Here is a 13,005-nt window from a genome sequence, read left to right as displayed (position 1 = left end):
GAAAGCCGCTTATGAAAAATGTTCTTCAAACCCCTGATTCTTGAAGAGTCTCGATCCGAAAAAACTTCCCCGGCGGACCTCCTCCGTCCCAACCCCCTCGAAAAGCATCCCTTATGGGCCGATTCACCAGGCCTACGGCTCTTCAAAAAGCTGGCTACGCCCCTGAAGACAGTCACTGGTGTTCCCATAGAACTTTAAAGTACAAGTGCATGTTCATACCAAACAAAATGGCCTTTTCAGGATAAATACAGTTTTTATTCTATCTTACACACAAATTACTGGTCAGAGTAGCAAAACTCAGGAAACTGCAAATTGCAGACAAGCCGTTCTAGAAAAGGATTGGAATACGATACACAGGACGAGACTAGCATTGTTAAGGCCTGGCAAAACGATGAAACATGTTTCCATAAATGTTTTCTCGATTTGCCATGTTTCCATGCCGCTCGGAAACACGGATTGTTTCTGCCGTGTAGCAGAAGTAGTTTTTGCTTCTTGGAAACAAAAATTGACGCTGGAAACAATGCTTTCCGTATGGCAAAACTGGGAAACATGCACGCGCGATGAGTGTTCCTGGAAACATGTTTCCTCGTTTTAACCGTGTTAACTGAGAAAGAATATCTTGCTCGTGTTCTATGCATAAAATAAGGATTGGAACCGTCACATGTACCCACCAAAACGTCTAAATTGATTTCAGGTACATATTGTTTATTTTTTCACAGAATATTTCTCTCTCTTAAGTTAGATTTTGATCGTTTAATGCATGATATCTTTTACAACACACTACCGTAAATAAAAACTGCAATATTGCTCGACTCGCCTACGCTGACGTTTTTATTTGTGTCTTTATTAATGATGAAGTGCCAATCCAACCAGCGCCTTCGTTGGCTAAAACGTGTCATTAAGGAGGGATTCCATTGACAAAATATTAGAATCAAATTTTTTGGAAACTTTGCATAGTTTTAAATTAAGTCCAGTGTATCCAAAAAATTTTAAGTTAAAAATAAAAAGAGGGGGTCTCCACGATCCATGCCCGTTTTCCCGCTACACGGTCATAATTTATGGTACATTTGGGGCTTTACAATATCCTACAATATCCTCCGGTAATTAGGTTAAAATTGCTAAACATTAAAAGTAAAAGAAAATTACGATTCACTACACGTTCTGCGCGTATCTGGCGACAGGCATAAAAAAGGATTTTGCATTAAAGATTTTGTATCATAATAATCAACAATGTAGTAGTCATTTTTTTCAAACTTACATATATTATAGCCAAACACTGTCTAAAGTTTGGGCTATTTTGGTGTTACGCGCTTAAATATGGATAAATTTAACCTAAAATCAACTTTTAGTAGAGAGGTTTACTTTTTCCATTCTGTTAGCGTAACATCCGTCTGCTATTGCAGTAAAAGCATTGTTTTTACGTTTCAATGTGTTGTTGTTATAATTATAAAAAGCGGCCTTTTCGACATTATGCACAGTAGATGTGCGTAGTGGAAAACAAGAGAATAATCTGAGCACAAAGCACGGAGCTTACGAATTGCTCTTCTAATCATTTGGTGTTTTGTGTTGCTTTTAAATAGTTACAGATTTCAATTTTTATCGCAAAACAAAAAGAAATTTCACGATAAAAGATAATACTAGTAAACGAAAATTAATAAAAAAACCGGGAGTGGTGCATGTTATTTCTGTTTGAATCCAATACTTCATAAAGATTATTATAAGTGTAAGTGAAGATTATTATTACAGGTGTGAGAAAACTTTATTATAAAAAGCCTTACCGTGCTTTGTTCTGTCATAAAGCACACACGAAGTGACGAGAACACGTTTGAAGTGTAGGATAAAACGCGAGCCAGGGATGGGGGAAAGGGTACTCCCGGAAATACCTATACGGGTATGAGCCGCCCAACGCAGTCGCGATTTTGGGCTCCCGATATAGAACGGGGTATGCATTTTAGAGACGATTCCTAGAACGGGGTATGATATTTGGAACGCACGAAAGTTTCAAATTAGCAGCAGCCAACACAGGGTGTTTAAAAATCGAACAGTTTCTACAATGTGGGTATTATTTTGATTTCAATTTTGTTCCTAAGCGGTGTGCTACTTTGGAAACCCGGGCAGCACATACCCACCCAAAACATACCTGAGTACACCCCCCCGGAAACACGCGCCTCAGGCGAGTGTTCCTCCCTACTTCTAGAGTTAATTAGATGAAACCTTACTATTCTATACTATACTATGAACTGTTCAAGATAAGTTAGAAGTTGACTTGTTAGACGTGTGACTTTAAACATACCACGCATACACATCAACACATGTTGTGCCACTGTTGTTATCTTCAGTGCAGTCAATCAAATCCTGTCCGTACCATATCTGCAATTCCTGGTTGCGTGACACAGACAGCGGAATGGAAAGGTCGGCGAAAACGAGTTCTGGAGATGTGTGGTGAGTTCCGTCAAGATTGTAAAAGTGCTTTTTGTTGCCGCACCCAGTCTGTAAGTCTCCAGCAGGCGGAAGAACGGATTCTTTATTGGCATTTGTGATGATAGTCAGTAGGCCGTTATTGCCATACGCTTCCGAATTTCTACAGCCCCAGTAGGATGCACTGTAATGTGGGCTGCATTGGACCGACCCTGATATGTGGACGAGCTTTATTGTCTTAAGACGTCCACTCTTTGTGATGTTGAAGGCACCATACTGGTTACCTCGCGCTCCAAAGCAAACAGGTTCAGTGTTTATCTTCTGCCAGTTATCTTAAATTTTAACCAAAAAATTTTAACCAAAAAATTCGTAAAATTCAAGGTTATCAGAACAAAATACTTATTAAATATGAAGCTAAAAAGAAAATTAATAAGAAAAGATATTTCGAAAAGAAGTGGATATATTCTCCCAGGTAATAAGTAAGGAATTATAGTGCAAGGTTTGCTTATTTTTTTCGTGTGTTTGTTGCTGTTGTTGTTTCTTTCTTTTTGTTGCTTGTTAAATTTCGATTATTAAAAAGTTCAAACTACTGATGTAAACTTGCTATATGAAAATTGTTATCATCTGTTACTTTTTTTGCTGTTACTTAATTGTAAATTTAACACTTGTTACTTTTTTTTATTCCAATCACCTATGTAATGTTAAGCGTGTAAATATCAATAAAGGAAAAAAAAAACTTTAACCAAACGAAAACACCACATCACTTCTAACGTAAGTTGTGATCTCCAAATCTAGTTGAAAGCTCAGTCCAATTCACTATCACTTGAAAGAATTGAAAACAAAGAGTTCCGAAAAGCAGGTAAGGGTTAGCCGGTAGAGAATAATATATAGTTAGATGCCTAGTAAAGATTAAGAAGTAAGGAGGGCAGTGTAGCCGAGTGGTTTAGGGCGCTGGTGTTGTAATCCGGAGGTCCCGGGCTCAACCCCTCAACCCTGCCACTAATTGGATTTTTTCTCGGTCGTCCCGAGTTCAAATCCTCGGTCATGCTTTCTATATAGCCAACTCCAGTTGTCTGCCTTCTGCTAGTTGGGATTTTTAACTATGTAAAAGTTCATTTAAAAAATTTGTTTTCTCTGTTTTAGTGGCATGCCTGTAAACTAGCTATCTCGAAGAGATATGAAGCAAAACTTGTGCCTGACCACTATAAACAACATTTACATTTACAAAGAATAGCCGTATGTTTGATGCTAATAACATTTCTGCAAGAAGTTATACACCAGACACTTGCAACTGATACCCCAGTACATTCGAAAATGGAAATGCCATTCGCTATAATCTAAGAACATTCACAAGGATATTTTCAGCCTAAAAACGCAGGAAAAATAAGAATATTCAGTCTGGGAAGAAAATTTTCCTCTTAGAAAAAGAGTAGAGTGTATAATGTGTTTTCTCTGAGGACTCTGAGACATTGGTCCTCCTGCATTATTGTCATCTCCTAGAGTAATTTACACCAGAAATAGAACACTTTCTTCGTCTTCGTGTACAAACACAAAGAATGCCTCGTAGACTGCGAGCAATTGCTGACAAGCCCTTTTCGAAAGACCCAACGGGCGGGTATACATTTCATGATAGTAATTCAATTCATTTATACATATTAATTATATTAGTTATGGAGGCGTTAAAGGGTTATGCCATACCTTCACAAAGCGCCATGATTGTCTGACCATTCCCATCAGAGTATAACCAGTAATCCCCGTTAACCATCTCATTTCCTTCACTGGCCTTGATCTCACTGCAAGATTGGGCAGGAAGCTCCGGAATAGAACCAAGAGGAACTACGTGATTTAAAAAAAGCTCGTAAAAATCGAGAGGAATTAGAAACTTTGCAAGATCATTCTGGATTAAATGAAAGCACGAAGAATATAGTTATATCAGATATACTTTGTAGTTCAGGGAACAATTACTACTCCCTCAGAATCGGTGTTAATTTATATTTTAGCAGAGGTCTAATTCTCGCGCGTTACTTTGTCACTGCAGGACATGGATATGAGAGCTAGGTTGCAAATAGCGATCAAACAAGATGTGATCGTTAGTGGGATGCACAATTTCCCTCAAGGAGTGCCGGGCCCACTGACGGATTTCTCGCGCGTTGCTAAGGTGCTAAAAGAGCGCGCGCTGTATTGCGTGTACGGGTTACTCACGCTATCTGTACGCGCCAGATGTGCAAAAAAATTTCCTTTCGAGCACTTCTTCAAACTCGCCAAATAAGATGAAACAATAAGAACTACCGAAAAACTTCCTGACTAATAGTTGACTTCACATCTGAGAATCAGTCAGATTAAATTGAACCAGGAAAAGCAGTTTTTTAACACATGCAAATAATCTCAAAAGCGTACGCGTACAACTAGTGCGCGCACTGTTCTCTTGTCAGATGAATTACGCATGCGTTAACAAAATGATTTCCGGTTTGCAGAAAAAATCTAAATACTTGGCGGTCTTTAATTTGATTCACTTTTTTTCGACGTTATATTTTTCCGACCTGGGTCGGGAACATAACTAAGTATTCATTTGCTTAAATCATTTTTAATAAAAATTTTATGGACAAATCAATATTTTAAATCTCTCTAAAAAAATTATTTTTAATCGGGCGTGGCCGATTTAAGGTTTACCCTTTGGTCGTCCTAGAGCGTAGTCTCCTGGCGCGGCCAAAAAGACGGGGATAGCTCGGGGTTGCTACAAAACCGCTACGGGTGACGCATACCGCAATGGTTTTCATTTTAGTTTTGACAGGAAATCGTTGCAGGCACACTTGGTCGACTTTTGGGTTAATGTGTAATCAGGTTGTGTTTTTTTGCTTCGGCGGAAGGACAGAGAAAAAAGCTTACGGTGCAAAGTACAGTATGGGGCCCAGTTCTCGGCCACTTTTGACGTAAACTTGTATTTCTTACCTCAGAAGAACCGCAGGAACTTGAAATTTCTCCCAGAGCTAGCTACATTATTCAGCTTTTTGGTGTAAAGCTATCGACCGGTCAAAAATTAATTTGCCCGAGCAATAATAAAAATAAAAGCTCCATTTGTGGGCCCAGTTCTCGGCCACCTTGGCCCAGTTCTCGGCCACTTTTGACGTAAACTTGTATTTCTTACCTCAGAAGAACCGCAGGAACTTGAAATTTCTCCCAGAGCTAGCTACATTATTCAGCTTTTTGGTGTAAAGCTATCGACCGGTCAAAAATTAATTTGCCCGAGCAATAATAAAAATAAAAGCTCCATTTGTGGGCCCAGTTCTCGGCCACCTTGGCCCAGTTCTCGGCCACTTTTGACGTAAACTTGTATTTCTTACCTCAGAAGAACCGCAGGAACTTGAAATTTCTCCCAGAGCTAGCTACATTATTCAGCTTTTTGGTGTAAAGCTATCGATCGGTCAAAAATTAATTTGCCCGAGCAATAATAAAAATAAAAGCTCCATTTGTGGGCCCAGTTCTCGGCCACCTTGGCCCAGTTCTCGGCCACTTTTGACGTAAACTTGTATTTCTTACCTCAGAAGAACCGCAGGAACTTGAAATTTCTCCCAGAGCTAGCTACATTATTCAGCTTTTTGGTGTAAAGCTATCGACCGGTCAAAAATTAATTTGCCCGAGCAATAATAAAAATAAAAGCTCCATTTGTGGGCCCAGTTCTCGGCCACCTTGGCCCAGCTCTCGGCCACTAAAAAGCTTGTGCGTAATTATCTGTAAAAGAATGCTCAATTAATTTTCACAGTCATAAAATCACTCTGTAAACCTATTTATACTATATCGATCCCAAATTATTTTTATGATGCTTTGTTTTACTTTAGAAAAGAAGGATTTTAACGCGCCTAGTTGCCTATGTGCAGGTTCTGGCAAAACCGCATTGTGTGACCCGTGCGTTTAGATGGTTTATTTTGCAGTGAAAAGGTCTTGAAAGATTTAGGTGTTGTAGAAATAATAGACAAGACAAGAGTCAGCTCAAAACTTAGAGATAAGATTGAACTTTATTTTTAAAACATTTATTTCTTTCATTCTGGCAGCAGCAGATGAAATTATATTAAAAACCAAGCGCTAAGCTGTGATAGCGAGCAGGGTGGCCGAGAACTGGCAAATACGCAAACGTCGCAAGAAAAAATTTCGAAGTAAATTAAGACCAAAAAATACAACGGTTCAACGAAAAGTTAACTAAAGCAGAAAGGTGAATTATTCTACGTTTCACATGCCAAAAATTAGCTCGTATGGTGGGGGCTTTTGGATAAAATACGAATTTAACTACATCCATGAATTTGGAGCCGTAAATAAACAACTTTTTCGGGAATGCAAATTCACCTACCTCCGCGTAAACTCGACGTGTGAGCTTTCTATATCGAATTGAACGATCAAACTCAAGATACTTAAAGCACATGAATCAGTCTATCGTTTGAAGGAAATACCTTTTTCTTTTGATTCAACTGGAGTGTGAAAAATGCGTTAAACACAAAGTGGCCGAGAACTGGGCCCCATACTGTACTGATATTCACCATTGTGAAATTGCACTTACTTTGACAAGTTAAAGTTATTTTTGTAAATGAAAAAGGTAACTTCATTGATGTCACGCAGTGTTTTTTTTAGCAAACTAGATGGTTTGCTGGTTTCTGACTATGAATGGGGGTGTGATCTTGCGGTATATTTTTTGAGCCTGACTCCGCCGTAAAACTTTTTTTTTATTTAGCAAGAACTGTGTCGATTTTCATTTCTGAACAATTGGTCGTCAAGTCGTTTGTCACAAAGAGTAGAATGTTTGTACAGCATGTTTTGGAATTATTTTAGATTTGGTTAGTAAGACGCTTCTGAAGACCTGAGAAAAACATTGGGAATGTACAGTATTAATAGGAACTTGAATGGAATTTTTCACAAGTTGGATAAAGGTATCAACTGAAAAAAATGGAATTCAAAATGAGAATTTGGATTTTGTTGTAATTAAATTTTATCGCGGATTGGATGCATAATATCACGGCTTTGAAAGTCTTCAAATAATTAGAAAGGTTCCTTTCTTCCTTTTGATCTTATTTTTATTTTCATGTATTGATTATTCGAAAGTGGTTTTCGTTGATACGAAAAAAAAACGGGTTTTCACTGAATTGCTTGAAGTATTTTTAGACGTGATAATATTGGCTTAATCAAATTACATTGTGCACGAAATATTTGTTATTCTTTTGTCTTGAAACTTTGAGGAAATTGAAATTTTTGTTTGACAGTAGTGTATGAAAGGAATTTTATAGAACTGAATAAAAAATAAGAAACATTGATAAAGGTTATTTCAAAGATTTATTTTGCCTGATTTTTGAAGGGTTTCAGGAGTTTTAAAGAGTGCTGGTAAACGGCTGTATGTTGTTTGTGATTACGGATCTTATTTAGTTTCGAACGCTCTAATTTTTGAAAGGTTAAAACAGGTTAAAACCGGGCGGTTTCATGAGTTTTTTGGGTAGAAAGGTACGGTGGTGGTAAAAAAAAATGTTTAGAAAGGAATGACTGTAGTAGCACGTAAGTCGGAGGTTTGCGTGAGTCACGGGGTATAGTATGCGTGAGCTGGATTTCCGGCGTCATAACGGCATGTTTTGTTTACTGAAAGATACACTCGACGTTTAGTTAGCTTAGTCGGCTTGGGAAACTATTTTAAAAATGAATGTTGTAATAGTTAATTAATATTAATCTAGTTAACCCACTCTCGATTGGAGTCTGTTCTGGATTCGCGCTACCTTTTCGCCGCGAAGGAATTTTGTAAAATTTCGCTAGTGGAAAGAGGTACTGTAAGAACAGTATCAATAACTCAAAAGGAGGAACTTCTTTGTAGCTCTGAATTAAGACGTATGATAAAATTTTAGAATAAGAATCTTTCGATATATGGTTTTCATATTGTTTTTGTCAATTTCCTTTTGTGGCAGATTTTTTGAGAATCAGCTTTTCTTTCGTGTGATGACAGACACAGGACAGAACGAGAGGTGGATGAGAAAGATGCCGAAGATGAATAGGCACCGAAAAACGACAAGAACCGTCAAGGACTTATCTTTAGAGGGCGGGGAGTTTTGGCATACTGTATTTCGAGGACTGGACTGGACTAGTAAAACGCGGACTAGTAAAATGCGGACTTGTAAAACGCGGACTAGTATAACGCGGACTAGTAAAACGCGGACTTGTAAAACGCGGACTAGTAAAACGCGGACTCAGGTAAAACGCGGACTTGTAAAAGGCGGACTAGTAAAACGCGGACTAGTAAAACGCGGACTTGTAAAACGAGGACTAGTAAAACGCGGACTTGTAAAACGAGGGCTTGTTAAGCACGGACTTGTAGAACGCGGACTTGTAAAACAAGCGCTTGTAAATCGGATAAAACTAAACGGTTTAGCGAGCGAAACAATTTGTGTTTGAAGCTCTTGTGTGTTTCTTCGACGGCATATTTCTAGCTTTTTTGAGCACTCTATGGTCTGTTTTAGCGTGGAGATGTTTTTGCAGTATAGCACATGTTCGTTCTGCAAACCCCTACTAAAACAACGGGATTGATGCTATGAGTTGTGTGCATATATTTCTTTCTTTCCACTACTTGACGTCTGTTGAGTGCAGTCGTTCAGTCGTTCAAATTCGGTCTTTCGACCTTATTTGCTTCTGACTTCTTTCTGAGGTTACTGTTTTTTTTTAGACATTATGTATTGAAGAGAGCCGTAAGATGATTGTGGCCAACGAATTCGAAGTGTCTAGAGGCGTTTTACAAGTCCGCGTTTTACTAGTCCGCGTTTTACTAGTCCAGTCCAGTCTACAAGTTAAAGACACATCAAGACCACCCCACTGTGAATTGCCATAGCACAGACAAAATTATAGTCAATATCTTATGTGTTTTTAAGAGAATTACATAAGAACCAAGGCATGTCTTGTCTTGCCTTACATTGACATGCAATAATTTGGAAATACTAAGCTCGTAACAGTTTAAGACAGAATCCATCAGGAATTTGAGTAACATTAATTTTAGTTACGCAAAAATTGAGCACCAGAATAATTTAAATCCTTGTGTTCTTTCATACCTTGTTAAAGGCTTGACATGTGATAACACCAACATAACACCAACAACAGTTCTTTATCAGTGGGGATTGAAGAAAAAAATGGAAACATCATCACACAGTTGACCCCCATGCAAAAACACTCCAGGATGTCACGGGACTGTTTGGTGTCCGTCTGCCAATTTCTAACTTTAAATTCCAATGTTAAATTCACATTAAATTTTCAATATTTCTTAGTTGTCTAAATTTTACTAATTCTTTTAAAAAACCTATCACCTGCCAAACATCCCCAAAAATCACTCAAAAAATTACAAAATACCGCAATACATAGATACATGGGATGAGTGAAGTTTCCTTGGATTCCTTGAAACACCAACAAGATATTTTCGTTTAAGGTGGCTGATAATGGGTTTCAGTATTTCCCAGTCCTTATACTTTGGTTCAGGACTAAAAGCCTTCATCAATTGCTATTACAGTAATGGTATGAAACAAATGTTCAATCATTCATCAACAAGTTGTGATCATTTTCTTGACAATAGTAGTTCCCCGGTAAACAGTTGTAGTACTGTCCCATCAAAGTGCAATGCCTGGAAAATACCGAAAAGCACACGACCTTCAGGTGAAACCGCACCTTACAGTATTACCAATACACTGCACTTTTCTAAGTCTTAAAACTTTACATTGTCTAGTCGTCTACTTCAATCGTTTATTTGTATTGTGTGAGATACATTTATAAATTGAAACCATCATGTCATTAAGTAATAATGCAATCTCGACAACGTTCTAGATATTATATTATGCACACTAATAGAGCTCATGCAAGCCCTGTGACTTACACAAACACAGTCGGACTGAGTGCTACTTAAGTAACTGCTTCGTGGTTTCTGCTGTACTGAACCCTGCCTTTCAAGGCAAAGCGCCCGATTTTAAGCTTCTCAAGCTTCTCAATGTTCTTGTTCATAATGAAATGAAACCCATACTTACCGAGATGCAAAAACAAATAAAGATCATGACACCATGAATGATTTTCTGATAGCACGCAAAACATAAAAAATTTTAGTCTTTTTCTTTATTGGTCACGTGATCATGGGCGTGGCCCGATGACGTCATATTTACGTTATGGACTGAGTAAAAGATTCAACCATAATTAAACAAGAAAAATTGCTAAAACTATATAACCGTGAATGTCCCTAGCAACGGGTCCAAATATATACGTCAGTGGGCCCTTAATGTCGCTTCTTCGCATTCATGTAACGTGACACTAAGGTGTCATCTAAAAACAAACTCCAGTTTTTTGGAGCCTTCAAAAAGGCTGAGTCGCCGCGTTGGATAAGATAAGTAAACATGTAAAATTAAGCTTACCTCTGTTGTTTGCCCGTTTGACATAGTACCTTGTCCGATCGGGCAAAAAATCTTCCGGTCTTGCTTCCTTGGTTCGGTTATTTAGTTCACAAACATTTTGACCAATGACGACGTTGTAGCTTTGACACGTGACTTCTTCAGCGCACTTGAAATAGCAACCTTCGTGCCATCCAATCTTGCACGTTTTAAACGTGTGACCTCGGAGGAACATTCCTCTTATGGAATATGTCGCTGAATTACCACATTGGCCAACAGCTTCAACTATACCAATCCGGGACATCAGGAACGCAAGTGAAAGCCAGAACTTTGGATTCATATTGGATTGAGTGCGTCAGTGTCTTTGCTACGAGGCAAAAACAAATACAGCTTAACAACAATGTTTAAAAGGGGATGTTATTGATATTTGTTAACACTGCTATTGACATTAAAGGTGTGTTTTTCTTAGCTTGGTCTTCTTCAGAAATTGACCAAAGTAGCTAAAAAAACTCAGTTATGTAAGGCGACTGTTTGAAGTAACTTCAAACATATACATTTGGTATACTTCATTTTCAAGGCAGAGCCTAAAAGAACCCGATACCAGATATTCTCATCGTCTTACGTACTGTTTTTGTTAACAAAGGGAACTCGAATTTAGTTTCCCCTTCCCAGTTATCTCATTAGTTATTAATGATGTTGCAAGAATTAGGTATCGTCCAGCACGTAATTTACGATTGCCGAATATTTGTGTTCGATAATGTGTTGGTGTAAAATTCAGCAATCGTATGGCATTAAGAGGAACATGGTCTATCGAAGTCTGATTTGGAAGACAAAGAATCCTCTGTTTTAAAAACATGCAGATCGAAAGTTTGATTTTTTTTATCGATGTCATGCTTTGAATTAATTATAATAAATTGAACCCTGAATTTAATACTCAAAAAGACTCTTTTCGCGCCAAACTCTTTACGTGACTTTGCGTAAAAGTACCTTATTGCGTAATCAAAGTCTCAGGACTTCTTTTTACATTTGCATTCGTACCCAATTTTAGTCATTTTGAGTTGATAATGACGTTAAACGAACATCGAAAAGTCGTCGCATTTAAAATGTTTAACCAAGTTGGTTTTGAGCTTTTTAATTTTATCGCAATGTTTTATCGTTAATTTTTTTAAACCAGTCCTTTGTTTCAAATTATGATAATGATACGAAACAAAGGGCAGAAGAAATCAAACTAGTTTGAAAACAATTTTAACCAAAGATAAATTTAATTTAACAATACCATATACAAGTTCATTCTGCTCCTAATCAAATTTCCTTTATCTTTTTTGGCTTTGTTATTTTTCCTAAGATAAACAAACAATAGGCAAAGTTTGAGTAAAAATCTATGGGAAGTTCTGTTTTGATGAAATTGCTTTAATTAAAAGTTTTCGCTGTTATCTAGAAATGGCTCATAAAGTAAACGAAAAATATTTTTTTAAGCGACAACTTCAGTCTCATTGCGCCTCTTGGCTCAATATACTAGCCAGAAAGTTTATTTCAAATTTTGAGGTGTCCGCTATTAAAAACGGCGTTTGTATAAGAACGCTCTGTCGATAGCAGAAGTTTTGTAAAAGTGAAAATGATTCGAAAACACCGGTCCGACAAAGATATGTATTCTTTACATACAGCAGGAAATAAACCCTTCATTTCCACGTCTGTATAGAAAGATCCAATTGCATGAGGTGATTTTTTCTTACCTTTTTGCGAATCAGTTATCCCAAATCCGGAGAGTTTCTTTCTTTTGATGTCTTCAGATTATTGTTAAAAATGAAACTCGAAATAAACATGCTGCTACGCGCCACTGTTTCTATATCATTATTATTACTTTTTCTTTTGACATTTCATAATCTGTCAATCAATCAAATGACGGAAGTTTGAAAAAGATCTCAAACTTTCCAGCAGGTCAAATCCGCAATGTCGGTTAAAACAAAAAAGTTAGTCAAATTCCTGACGCGGTTTTTATCCAGTGCATTAGTTTTGCTGTAAGCGAATAAAATCAATTGTGAAAAGTCGACTATTCGTGAAATGCTTCATAAAAGTACCTCATTTCTAAGGCAGAAAGTCTCAAGGTGAAGTTAAAAAAATGCTTAGCAAAGAGATATTAAAATTGATTTATTTCTTTCCACATTCTTTAATCTTATTGGCTTTGTTGGTCATTTATACAGCAATATAT

At 37.5% G+C, this 13,005-nt stretch overlaps 1 protein-coding gene across 1 annotated transcript; it reads right to left on the bottom strand.

Annotated features, from left to right (window-relative positions):
* Positions 1 to 1,024: 1,024 nt before the first annotated feature.
* LOC144630249 (uncharacterized) lies at positions 1,025 to 12,581 on the bottom strand. The gene is made up of 5 exons (XM_078488588.1): positions 12,530 to 12,581; positions 10,821 to 11,163; positions 4,117 to 4,254; positions 1,278 to 2,750; positions 1,025 to 1,073 (listed from the first exon to the last, which is right to left on the bottom strand). The coding sequence occupies exons 2-4, from the start codon at positions 11,134 to 11,136 to the stop codon at positions 2,284 to 2,286; spliced, it is 921 nt and encodes a 306-aa protein (XP_078344714.1). The 5' UTR covers positions 11,137 to 11,163; positions 12,530 to 12,581; the 3' UTR covers positions 1,025 to 1,073; positions 1,278 to 2,283.
* Between the last annotated feature and the right edge of the window lie 424 nt (positions 12,582 to 13,005).

Source organism: Oculina patagonica, chromosome 11, assembly GCF_052425735.1.
Source record: "Oculina patagonica isolate OP01 chromosome 11, crgOcupat, whole genome shotgun sequence".
Taxonomy (NCBI): domain Eukaryota; kingdom Metazoa; phylum Cnidaria; class Anthozoa; order Scleractinia; family Oculinidae; genus Oculina; species Oculina patagonica.
The sequence above is the reverse complement of the archived record's forward strand: the minus strand, read 5'-3'. Positions and strand labels throughout refer to the sequence as shown.